The 12,001-nt window shown below is 39.4% G+C and overlaps 1 protein-coding gene across 3 annotated transcripts in view; it reads left to right on the top strand.

Moving 5' to 3' along the window:
• arhgef10 (Rho guanine nucleotide exchange factor (GEF) 10) overlaps positions 1 to 12,001 on the top strand; it is a 42,515-nt gene that overhangs the window by 25,345 nt on the left and 5,169 nt on the right. For all 3 annotated transcript variants that reach the window (XM_072366144.1, XM_072366143.1, XM_072366145.1), the window contains 7 exons: positions 64 to 164; positions 509 to 630; positions 1,612 to 1,698; positions 1,932 to 2,158; positions 2,607 to 2,764; positions 6,239 to 6,381; positions 8,279 to 8,453. In XM_072366144.1, the coding sequence (XP_072222245.1) occupies positions 64 to 164; positions 509 to 630; positions 1,612 to 1,698; positions 1,932 to 2,158; positions 2,607 to 2,764; positions 6,239 to 6,381; positions 8,279 to 8,453 (1,013 nt within the window). The remainder of the gene's footprint in view (positions 1 to 63; positions 165 to 508; positions 631 to 1,611; positions 1,699 to 1,931; positions 2,159 to 2,606; positions 2,765 to 6,238; positions 6,382 to 8,278; positions 8,454 to 12,001) is intronic.

Below are 12,001 nucleotides of genomic sequence, written 5' to 3'. Positions count from 1 at the left end.
GCCAAGATCTTCTTTTCCTTTCCTCATCCCTTTTTGTATTTGTTTTGTCCTCTTTCTTGGCAGGACGGGTAAACCCACATACTTCAGTGCAGTATTCAATACACTCAGCCCAGCCATCAAACAGTCATGGATCAGTAACTTGCAGATGGCCAAGCTAGCCCTAGGTACAGTACACCGCCTGCCTGTGTTCCTCCACGTGTCTCAGTTGCATTTGTTTCCTATTTTATCTGCTTCTATTTGTACTCTGTAATGGCTGAATTGTTGACATGCTAATGCATATTTATCTTTTTTTTTCCAAAAGTAGTTTAGTGCTTTTACACATTGTTGGCTTGCAGTTGTTGATATCCAAGAGAACACGAAAACTCTACAACTTATATAATAGTTTTAAATACTAAGATCATTATTGGAGTTTGACAATACCCCCGAGATGTTTTATCCATAAAACAGATAACTTGCTCACTCGGTGCTGTACATGAATTAACTTCTCCATTTGTTTGTCATATATCAGAGGAGGACAACCTGCAGGGCTGGTTCTTTGCAGAAGATGATGGAAATCAGATCAAAAAGCAGAAACACCCTCTCTTGCTTCGACAAATGCCTGTGGCGATGTCAAAACTACAGGAGTTCAAGGTGAGGCTATTTTCTTTCCAGTAGCTGTCTTAATTGAATGCACTAAACAGGTAAACAGTCAGTGTCACTCATCATAACTGGGTTATGATTTCTAGACAGACAAGATTTGTCTAAAAGAGAGATTGTGTACAGTCTGCAGTTATAGACAAGACTGAGTCCAACAAAATTCCATGTTTTATTGGCACAACTCACATATTTTGTATATAAATGAAAAACTTGGACTGAGGTTATCCCAGTACGAGAGGATATATGCATTTGTACCCCATATAATGTGGTACAAATAACGCCAAGGTCGTGGGTTCAATCCCCGTACGGGCCATGAAATTTTGAATGCTCTGTGACTTGCGGTCATGGAGCTTCCGTCATTGTAAAAAATCTGATCATGTTACAGGTACTATAACACAGGAGATTGTGTTATAAAAAAGATATTTTGACCAAGCAAGTGCAGCTTAACTGAAGTAACTGGCCTGGCTAATGTCGTTACAATGCACTGATTTGTGTAATGGTGTTAGACTACAACATATATGAGTTAAACTGGCACTGAGTCGAGCAGAAAAAATGGTCAGACCTGTGTTAGCTCAGTTGGTTAGAGTGGATAATGCAATGTTTAGGGCTTCAAATTCAGTTCAGACCTGAGGTATTTAGATCACTAACAAAGTAAGTATCAGTTTTCTCGAAAAAAATGTACTACAATAGATCAGTGTCATGTTTTGTTGGAAAACTGAAAATAATCTGGCTTTTTTTATTTACTCTGTTCAATAGTATTCACCATAATTAAATAACCTAAGTCTAAACCTCAGCACTTCGGGAGGCCTCAGCTTTGTATAAACCCTAAAACTGTTTTACCTTGACACTTAGCTCGGCCTTGAAAGCAGAAACATCTATTCTATTCACCCAGTTATTTCTCTCTAGGTGTGTAAATGTGTGTTCTCTGACCATTTTCTTTATCACCAGCTCTCATTTTTGCCTATTCTGTGGCAGGTGGAATGTGCTGTTCACAATCCAGAGCCCCACATCAACACAGAAAGCACAGCTGACACTCCTGTTGTGGGCCATGGATGCGTCTGGGTGAGACATCTTCCTTTATGTTACAGAGAAGAAGAAACATGTTAGAATAGTAGCTACTTAAAAGCACGAGAGCTGGATGTGTAGTTTCATAGGAACACAGTCATGGGAAAGCACAAATGGTACCTTTTAAACTGTCTCATGTCCCATAAGAAACCTGCTCCAGAGTTCATTAATTCCTGCATTATCAATTGCATTAACTAAATGAAAACTCAGTGGTTTATTCCTTTGTTCAGGTTGCAAGTTGCACCAACCAGATGGGCCAGATAGCCATAGTGGCTATGCAGAACTCCAGCCCTAAAGTGACGGAATGTTTCAATGTGGAGTCTCGGATCCTCTGCATGACTTTCGTCCCAACAGAGCAACTTCAGGAGAATGGTGAAAATATCCCTGAGAACAACCATGTTCCCCTAGCGAAGGCCAGTGAGACTCCCAGTGTCTGTTTAGGCATGGAGGAGGGCAGGTATAGATTTATGTTTGCAAATGGCAATTTACCGGTCGTTATAGGAAAAATCATAAGTCAACTTTTGCAAAGCAGCAACAGTGAAACTGTGTATAGAAATGTTTTCTTTTGAACTAAATGGTCCTCTTGTTTAGTTGTTCAGCGTTCTGCTGGTTCCTTGTGAGAAGACAGTGATCATACATTTAAGCATTTCCTTTCACTTAGAAAATACATTTTCATTAAACTGACATTGTGTTGAATAGAAATACTTAACTCGTATGACAAATTCCATGCCAGTTAAGTATTTCTATTCAACACAATGTCAGTTTAATGAAAATGTATTTTCTAAGTGAAAGGAAATGCTTAAATGTATGATTATTGTTTTATTTAACTCTATCTACCTCAGAAATGTTAAATTATAGTTTATCAGCTATTCGTCTGTAGAAATTTTATCCTTTGTTCTGTTTAGCATCATTGTGTATAAGAGCAGCCAGCGGTCCAAGAAAGTACGTCTGCAGCATTTCTTCACCCCAGACAAGTCCACTGTCACCAGCCTGGTTTATAAGAAGCACTGTCTGTACGTCGGCCTGGTCAGCGGCTCTGTGGCAATTTATTCCAGATCACAAGGTTTGTATTTCATGGCGTGGAGGAACTTTTTCAGTTTGTGAACACTCTCTGTTATATTTTTTTAAATATGCCTTTATAAAGTTTGTTGAAACTCTTGAATACTCATAATTAGACCAGTTATAAGGTGAAAAACTAGATAACTAGGCTAACAGAGCTTACTTAAAGCCTTAGTTTGTGGTGGCCCTGCATTTTATGACTTAAACCATGAATGAAAACACTGTTTCTGACTAGGTGCTTTTGTTGTTTGATGTTCCAACTTCTACCACTCAGAAACATATCTGATTTCTTCTATTTTAAAGTGTAAGAAGAAAGGCAGATTTGATGCTCAGCTCAGCTTGGCTATTGATGAAGCGTGGCCCCTGGTTTATAAATCAGAGCCTCGGTGTGTAGTTTGAGGTCAAGGGTCTTCTCTGCTGTGTTTTTAGGCTCCGTTTCCATTTGTTCTGTCGTCTGGGTGAAGCCTATTCGTTAACTGTGACCTATTTAATGTGTTCCCTCCTTTGCTCCCAAGCACAGACACAACGCTGTGGGCCACACTCTTCCCACAGTTTTTCACATTCTCGGTTTAGTTCCATCTCTCATTAACTTTCAAAGTAGTGCAAACAGAGGGTGTCTGAGCCCTTCCCTCGTTCTGCATTCCTTTTTTTCTGTTATATAAGTAGAATGATAAGAAAGTGACTCCATTTTGGCTGTTGAACATAAATATTGTATGTATATCATTCAGCTCCTGCACTTACTGAAATTAGTTTTCAGCCCTTGCTTCCACTAAGTTGTTCTATTAGGTTTGCATGTATTGGAGAGAAAGAGACAAAGAATATGGATGATGGCCTGAGGACAGAAAAACATGAGGAAAACTAGTCTTGCTCCTCCCTATGTCAAGCTACTATTCAGGTGGAAGAAACAGGGTGTGTGTAATTGCTCTGGAATGTTTTTGGACAACTCATTACAGCTGGTTTTGGTGAATATATCTGCTTTCCTCCTTTCGTTTTTTACACACCAGTTACAAGACAGTGGTACAGCCTATGGCCATATTTTCCTTTTTTTTTGTATGTCAATGATTCAACATTTTGATTAGTTGCTTGTTAGGATTCATCACTGATTTTATTGAATTTTTTAAAAATAAATTTCCAGAATGAACCCTGTCATGGACACCTAAAGTTATAACTGTAGGATTTTCTAACCATCAGCTGCTCTGTTCTCTGCAGCATCATGCTTGATATTTAGATGATGACTCATCTTGCATACATTGGTATGGAAATTGTTTTGTGCATTCATGATTAATGCTGCTCGAGTGCTTTGTCACACTGGCGGTTTATGTTGCTGAGAAAACCCAAACAAGGGAAAGTGATTACCTTAAATTCTTGGATTTCAGCTGATCAAAAGGCTGCCTAAAGTGAACAGTGACGAGCTATAAAAAACTGAACAGATGGAAATGCTGCTTTAACCTTAATGACTTCACTGCTAAGTTAATAAAGCTGCATGGAAAAAGCCACTCGGTTGTTGATGCAGTGTATCTGAGGCTGCCAGCCTAGTTCTGCCATGTTTGTTATTTTCTAGGTGAATGACTGTGAGAAACTGAAAAGGATGGAGGGATGATTCAGCAGAGGTCGCACGTCACAATCAGACAGTCGAACATAAACTCTTTTCATCTTTTCAGCCATTCTGCATCATCTACATGAGCAACGCGCCTTTGAAAGTGTTGTATCACAAATGAAAATGACTTGACAGAATGTAACAGTTTAAAGGTCACATATTAAAGAACAATTTCTTTATCTGTGCTCACAGCATATATTTGGATGTCTGAGGTTACTGATCACTCAAATGTTTTTAAAAACACGGCGACATTTTGGTATTTTCTTTGAAGCCCACTAGGTCTGAAAATTTCACTGAATTAGATATTTTCTCAGAGTGAAAATGTACAGCCTCCTTATCTCAGGTCCACCAGACTTCAACTTCAAATCGTGCTGCATTCACTGTACCTCAGACGTGGGAAGTCAAAATTCTTTTGCTTAGCTGTTAATAGTAAATTTTCACTATTCACTTAAAGTTTACTTGACTAAGAAAAGAAATTAGCTGATAATGTTCTGCCAGGTCTTTGTCTAATGTTTTACATCCTGACCATGAAATCTGACTTCAAAGTTAAGCTTTTGTTTGTTTCCCATTTCATTGAATGCAGCATCAGAGTCTTCTCCATTACTAAAATAAACTTGTTAATTTAGCCCGACACAGGTCAGTGTGAATAGAGGTGGAAAAGGGATCTGTTCTACTGTCTTGCTGCAGTATTTTAACCAAAGCACGTCATCTCATTAAGACCTCAGGAAATTGTTTCAACTTGTGAAAAAAGGACATATGTCTCCTTTTAAAAAGTGAGAGATGTGCTCAGATACACTTCAGCAGAAAGGACTTACATAAGCCTTCAAGTTGGCACTCCTGTGGCTCTTTTTTTTCCACCTCTGCTCCTTTAGTTTTTTTCTTTCCCCTTCTTGTACGTTCACCTACGCAATGTCATTATTGCAATAATAAACTCAGGGCATTGCTGGAATGCTTATTCCACCGAGCTCCTTTAGTGGGAGATTACTTCCCCAGTGATTACTGTACCTCTGAAAAAACATCTTTCACTGCGTGGCACCTCTCCTCTCAATAGCCACCTTGTACCTTTCATTAAACAAACATTATTGAGGCCTCATTCGCTTCCTGGCCTAGATTAGCTAAGGGAATGTGGTATCTGAATGAAATGTCCTTTGCATTCAACACCTGGCCCATAAAGCAATGAACATTCTGGATTTAGTATTTCAAGTTGATTTCTTCGCATTAAACTTTGAAATATCCACTTCAGCTTGAATTGATTAAGCTATTTGCCCTCTTTTTTTTAAACTGTACACTCATTCCTGTCTTTCTTTGTTGTAAATATTTAATACCCAACTTTTTCTCTCCTGGCTTTCTTCTCATTTTATTAACACAGTGACTGAGTTTTTGAGTAAATAAAGTGGTTGCAGAAGTATTGATATTTATAAAGATACTGCAGGGGGTGTTTTTATTGCAGTCGAGCTGGCACTGTGTCCAGGCACATGTAGAACAGAGTGTGTGGGAGGTGTGTGTGGGATACATCTCGGCTCTGACTAATGCTTCACAGCCCATCTATATTCATAGTGAAGGCTGTAGAAACCATCAATGGCCACTCATCAAGCATTAGCAGAGTTTGAAAATGCAGATGACCTTTACAGGTGACATTTAAAAGCAGATTGAATGGTACAGTGTTGTTTATGTACTGTACAAACCATTCTTCTCAAGCCATCAAATGAAAACTAGCTGTACAAGTGGTTTGTGTTGCAAAGAAGCATTTGGTGATAGAGAGTCTCTTGTTGCGGCTTTTTGATGTTTTATTAGATTTCTGATCCAAGCTGTGTTTTCTTGTTTTTGCATGAATTCGTATGAAGTTGCTCTAAATTAGACGTATTGTGTTTGATCTCTCAGATGGTCTGTGGAGCTGTGAAAAGCCTAAGTTACTGAAGCTGGGAGTCCTCCCTGTCAAGGCCATGCTGGCTGTGGAGGAACACCTCTGGGCCTCATCAGGTGGACAAGTCTTCATCATCAGCACCCACACACACTGTGTCGAGGTAATTTACCCAGGCCTGACACTGTTAGAATACCATCTTTCCTACATAGATAGGGCAGTTTAGAAGATAAACTGTGTGTGGAGTAAACAACTCTTGGTATATCTCCTCCTATCTGCTATCCCAGTTTGCTTATACATATAATACAGTAATGGAGCTGTTATTTAAAGGCTTATCATCCCTATATCTTTCTTTCATGTTTAAGTGTTGTCTCTGTTTCGCCTGGGAGTAGGTCAAACTAGGAAAGCAAGAAGATAGTTTGGAAAGGCTTTTTATTCTTTGCAACATAGATGATATCAAATATGTAAGGAGAACTGCATCCAGAGTATGTGGTACACGATAACCATGGGTTATTTACAGTGCATTTTAACAATATGATGAATACTGGGGAGAAGCATCTTCACAGGCAATCCAGGAAATTAAAAAAATGAGGGTGAGAATGAGAAATATGTGACAGGATCTTTTCATTGTCCCGAACATTTCCGGAGACTGTGCTGGTGTAAAACGTGGTCTCTTAAAGAAAAACCCACAAGCGGGTTAAACTGCCTACCCACAGGTTTCTCAGTCTGGAATATGGTTTTCCATGTGTGTCCTGGCCTGGTTTGGGAATGGGAGCACCTGCCGCGGGTCCAGGAATAGTAACACTCCTCTGACATGCGCTCACTCGTAATCAGTTTAGCCTCATTAAGCTCATTATGTCGGACCACCTGCCTGTTAGCTCCCTTTCCTCACTGAGGGCTTACAGTTATTACAGAGAGGTGATTAAAAGTCAAATGGAGAGTAGAACTAAGAAGGAGATGAAGAATAACGAGCTGGAAAAATAAATATTGAATATTTTATTAACCTGTTAAGCCTCAGGAGTCTTTCTGGGGTCCCAGCTCAAAAATGACATGTCTGAAATAAATTGAGTATTTCTCTGCAATTACAAACTCTGTGTAAACCATCTTGTTATCAAAATAAAGCGAACACTTGTGAGACTTCATCAAGCTGGATGTTCCCCTCCCGCCCCAAAGTTGAAGAGTGGTTGAAAGAATATAAATTACACTGGCTAAAATGTGTGTAAAAACAAGCTGTAGAAAGTCACATTTACATTTCTTGCTCCCTCAACACTTCTTTTTCTTCTCTTTTTTTTGTTCCAAAAATGCTGCACACATTTGTGAATGGCTGAAAAATGATTCCACCTACATCGATGCTAATGCTAACAGCCGACTGTTGGTCTCTCTACACAAAGATTTGAGATTACTTAACCAAATTCATCATGTGGCCTCCTCAGTACATTCCAAAGACCTAACAAATGGCTGTAATGGCTATGGGACAAAAGATGATTTCACACCAAAGCACTATGTTGTCTGTAGTGACTTCTCATTTTGTTCCTAAAGCATAAAGGCAGGCATAACAATCATGAAAAATGCAAGGGCAACTGCAGTCTAAACAGACTGAAACAAATTTAGTGTGGGATGTGTCTAGTTTTCAGACACACACAACAAACATGTAGCAATCAAAAACATGCACTGCAGACACTGAGTTTAAAACATTCCAACTTAATACTTTGTTATGTTTGTGTTATGTGCTCAGATATCCCTTTTAGTGCCATCCAATTCAACAGAAATAGATGGAAGGCAATAGTTTGGATGATATCGCTTGTTTACTACATGTCTAGTGCATCTAAGTATATGGTTAAAAAAATGAATGGGTAGGTGAGTCCAGACTTTTCTCTGGAACTGTTTCTTATGATTATTCTCACATCATTTGTGATTTTCTGTCTCACTTGCATTAAAAAATGTCTGTTGAAATCACAATTTTTTTTTTTTTTACTTCATAATACTTAGCTACATTCATAGGAAAGGTTTAATGACTTCAGCAATTGATCTTGTCACCTTGTCCTGTCTCTCCGATCTAGAGGCAGCTGGAGGCCCACCAGGAAGAGGGCATGGTGGTATCTCACATGGTGGTGGCCGGGGTGGGTATCTGGATCGCATTCAGCTCTGGTTCCACACTGCGCCTCTTCCACACTGAGACCTTGGAGCACCTGCAGGACATCAACATTGCCACACCCGTAAATAATATACTACCTGGTAAGATGGCAGAAATACCAACATGTTCTAAAAGACAGAGCTATGATGTAGTTAGATTCCATGATTTCGGATTTGGTCTCGTGGATTGTGGAGATCTCTGTGTCAGTAAATTTATCTTCGAGGTGGTATGTTGGTTCGTTGTATCTTTGCTCCAAAGTGCACAGCATAGCACAAAAAATCCTTGGCAATAAAAGCTGTGATAGGGTTTGAATGTTTTGTTTCAACCTGTCTGAATTACGCGTAAGCTTTGACAATCGCGTATTCGATGGTCCTCCAGTTTGCAGCTGGGTGTTTTTCGTGCAGATGTAATGTGATTTTTCATGTTTGTTTTATTTCCAAAATATATTAGTTCAACTTCTTAGAAGCCAAAGTACTTCCATATGCTAGCTCTTAAAGCAGAGGGTTTCTCACGCTCCATCTTGTGCTCACCATAAACTATCCAGGCTCTTCGCTTACACTTTTTCAAGTTCTGCTCTTTATGTTTTCTCAACTTTACCTCATCAAGTAACATAGCGAACGTGTTTCTTTGTTTGTCTGGCTTCTGTATTCAGTCTCTAACATTAGGGTAGGATATTCTATTCAGTCTCTGAAAGCAACTACAACAGTAGTTGGTTTAAAATGAAAGGCATGAAGGACATCCTCCTCCATTGTCACGGCCTGATTTGCCATTTAAAAGAAACTGATCTGGATCCAAATCAAGATTTAATGGATTCTTCCATTGGCCACGCTCCAGTTCTTCACCAAGGTGAAGACGCACTATCAAGGCAGAGAAACGAACATATAGCACTGATCGCACTCCTCCGCCTTGGTGTAGGACAGAAATATGCAGTAATCATAGCATACAGCTGGTGTTAAGGTCAAAACTCCATCAGCTTTGCTTGCTCACACTTGTTCTGTTAGTCCTACATCTGACTGATTAAACTCCTGCTCCTGGACACTTTTCTTATTCATATGATTCAAAACTTCTTTAATCTCTACATGTTATTTTCTGCACATTAAAGAATAACATTGCATTGTATGCAGTTTTTGTCACCTTGTGGAATTCCTTATCCTGATATCAGACCCAACAGGAAGCCATTTCCCTCAGTTTACGCTCTATGACATCGACTGAAGGAGTTCCAAGATTCAATCTTGTTGATTCTGCTGGATTATTCCTTTCACAGTTCACCACCTCTCTGTTAGCCTCGCCTCCCTTCCACGGTCAATCTGTGATGTGATCTGTATTCTTTACAGAGACCGAAGCAGAATGTAAAACTGTTTCAAAAAGGGCAGCAAAGCATGGTTTCTTTGATTTCTGATATTGTCACCATCTAGTCAAATTAAGATACAGCTCTTCATTTGTGGTGTGTGCTACAGGTTCCATTACCTCAAATTTCAAAGTGCTTCCTTGGTGCCTGTCGGGTATTAGCTGACATCAGTGTAGGTGCTTATCCAGACGGGTTTAGTTATGGCAGGTTTGTCACGCTTTTGTCCACTTTTCAAAAGCTTCTTAGTCAAGATAATAAACCAGGAGCTCCTCATTGTGTCCCTGTTCATGAGGTTGTATAAAACAAGCTGTTGAATTCAGCAAGCTGTTGAACCCTTAATAAATTGATTTTAAGGCAGCTTTTCATGCCGTGAACTTAGTTGTTTAATAGGAAAAGCCAGCCTGAATCTGAATGACTGTATAAACAAATATCCTTTAAAAAAAAAAGTAACAATCTAATCATTTGTAGTGAATGTGCAGGTGAGCTATTGTTTAAGCAAGTGGAAAAGTAATGATTATCAATCAAGGAGCAGAAGCAAAGTAACAACTTCATTGAAATGACCAAGCCAAATAAAACCAAAGCCAACTGAGATGCTACAAACTACATTGAGTTAGCAAAGGGAAATCATTGCACTTTGGGTTACTGTAACATTAAATGAGATGGATTAAACAGAAACCCTAATACAGGAGTGTCTGAGGTTTTTTTTTCCCACTTCAACAGGAAAATTCTGGACACAACATTACCAATAAAGGCAGTCATCCCAGCTTTGAAGGGGGATTTACTTCCCTTAAAGCATTCCATCATAATGGCTCACGCAATTGTATAAGGCACTGCAGCTCTAAACCTGTCATTAACAGGTTGTGATATCTGAGCTGCCGTGTCAGAAGTGAGACAAATGAGCCGTGCCTCACAGACGATTTAAATCCAAATGGGTTTTATTGTGGAGAGCAAATATTTGTTTTTTGGGCTTTGCAGAAGAACACATAACACTGTGAATGCAGCATGCGCCCAAAGCTAATATGCTTGCATCCTACCCAAACTTGGCAATAAATCTGTGGATGTCTCCTTTAGCACCAAAAGTAGTTTTGTTACCAGGGCAAATGTTGTCATTACAATAGATGAAATCGTATTCCGTGTTAAGCAGTTGATTGTGAAACCAGGGCAGTTTCCTGCCTTGTGTGTCTAAGCCAAACGTTGTAGCTGAGGATGTTGAGCTCAAATCATATTTGGCTGAAATTATCTGAGCGACCTACTGCTGAGGAGCTAGTAATCTGCTGCATTATATCACCGTGACCCAAAAGCACACAGACTACAAGCATGGTTGTAGTTGTGGAAAGGTTGCATAGTGTGGGTTTACAGTTTGGATTTATACAATCCGACCATAGTTGCTTTCAGCCTCATGTCCTCCTTGCTGAGTAAAGCAGACAGTTGTGGTTTGGCATGCTTTTTCTGAAGCAATCTCTGAAAGTTGTGTAGACATTTTACATAAATGTTTTCTGACATTCGACATGTTGTTGACAGCTGTGGTTTAATCTGTACTGGATGGACTTTGTGATCTACACTTAATGACTAGCCTGTATTAGTTTGATGCCATCTCATCCTCAGCACCATCAGCAGTACTGTCATTACCCCGACTCTGTATCAGTGCCGTCATCTTCAGACATGTCTTTCTTCCTTTGTCTCGAGATAATAATGACATACAGCAATGTATCTGAAGTATCTACAATATGACAAAACAAATGTGTGTGTGTGTGGTACATATTGTTTTTCTCCCACTCAAAACAGAACGCATTAAATAGCAGAATCATCAGTAGTGTGGGATTTAGATACGCATCTATCAGAGCAGATTTGAATGCAGAATATTGATCTGTCAAAGCTAAACTACAGAAAACCATCCTCTCTCAGCTTTTTGTATCCATGGTTACAAGCTATCCCTCTGTTGCATGATGATAATCTGCTTCCCTGCACAATCATGCTTCTGGCTGCAGAGAAAGTATATTTAAAGATAATTCACAAACCAAAGTTTCTCTAAGAAATCCCTAATTGCAAGTAAAAAATATAGGAGCTGATCAACTGCTTGGAGTATGCACATTCTGCTGATACTGTGGGATAATCTCACGATGATGTCCAGTGTTTATGGTTCCAAGTGGAAGTACTCTTGTCTGACAGATGTGAATGATAAAAGCAGTCTGCTGTGGGACCTCACCAACCTTATTAGCTAATAGAATCCATACAACCACAAAGGAAGCTGTTTCAAGCTCAGACCAGCACACATGAAAGTGTTCATCCTCTGGGCCTCTC

Source organism: Leuresthes tenuis, unplaced genomic scaffold (assembly GCF_036924035.1).
Source record: "Leuresthes tenuis unplaced genomic scaffold, fLeuTen1.0.hap1 SCAF_15, whole genome shotgun sequence".
Classification (NCBI taxonomy): Eukaryota; Metazoa; Chordata; class Actinopteri; order Atheriniformes; family Atherinopsidae; genus Leuresthes; species Leuresthes tenuis.
The sequence above is the reverse complement of the archived record's forward strand: the minus strand, read 5'-3'. Positions and strand labels throughout refer to the sequence as shown.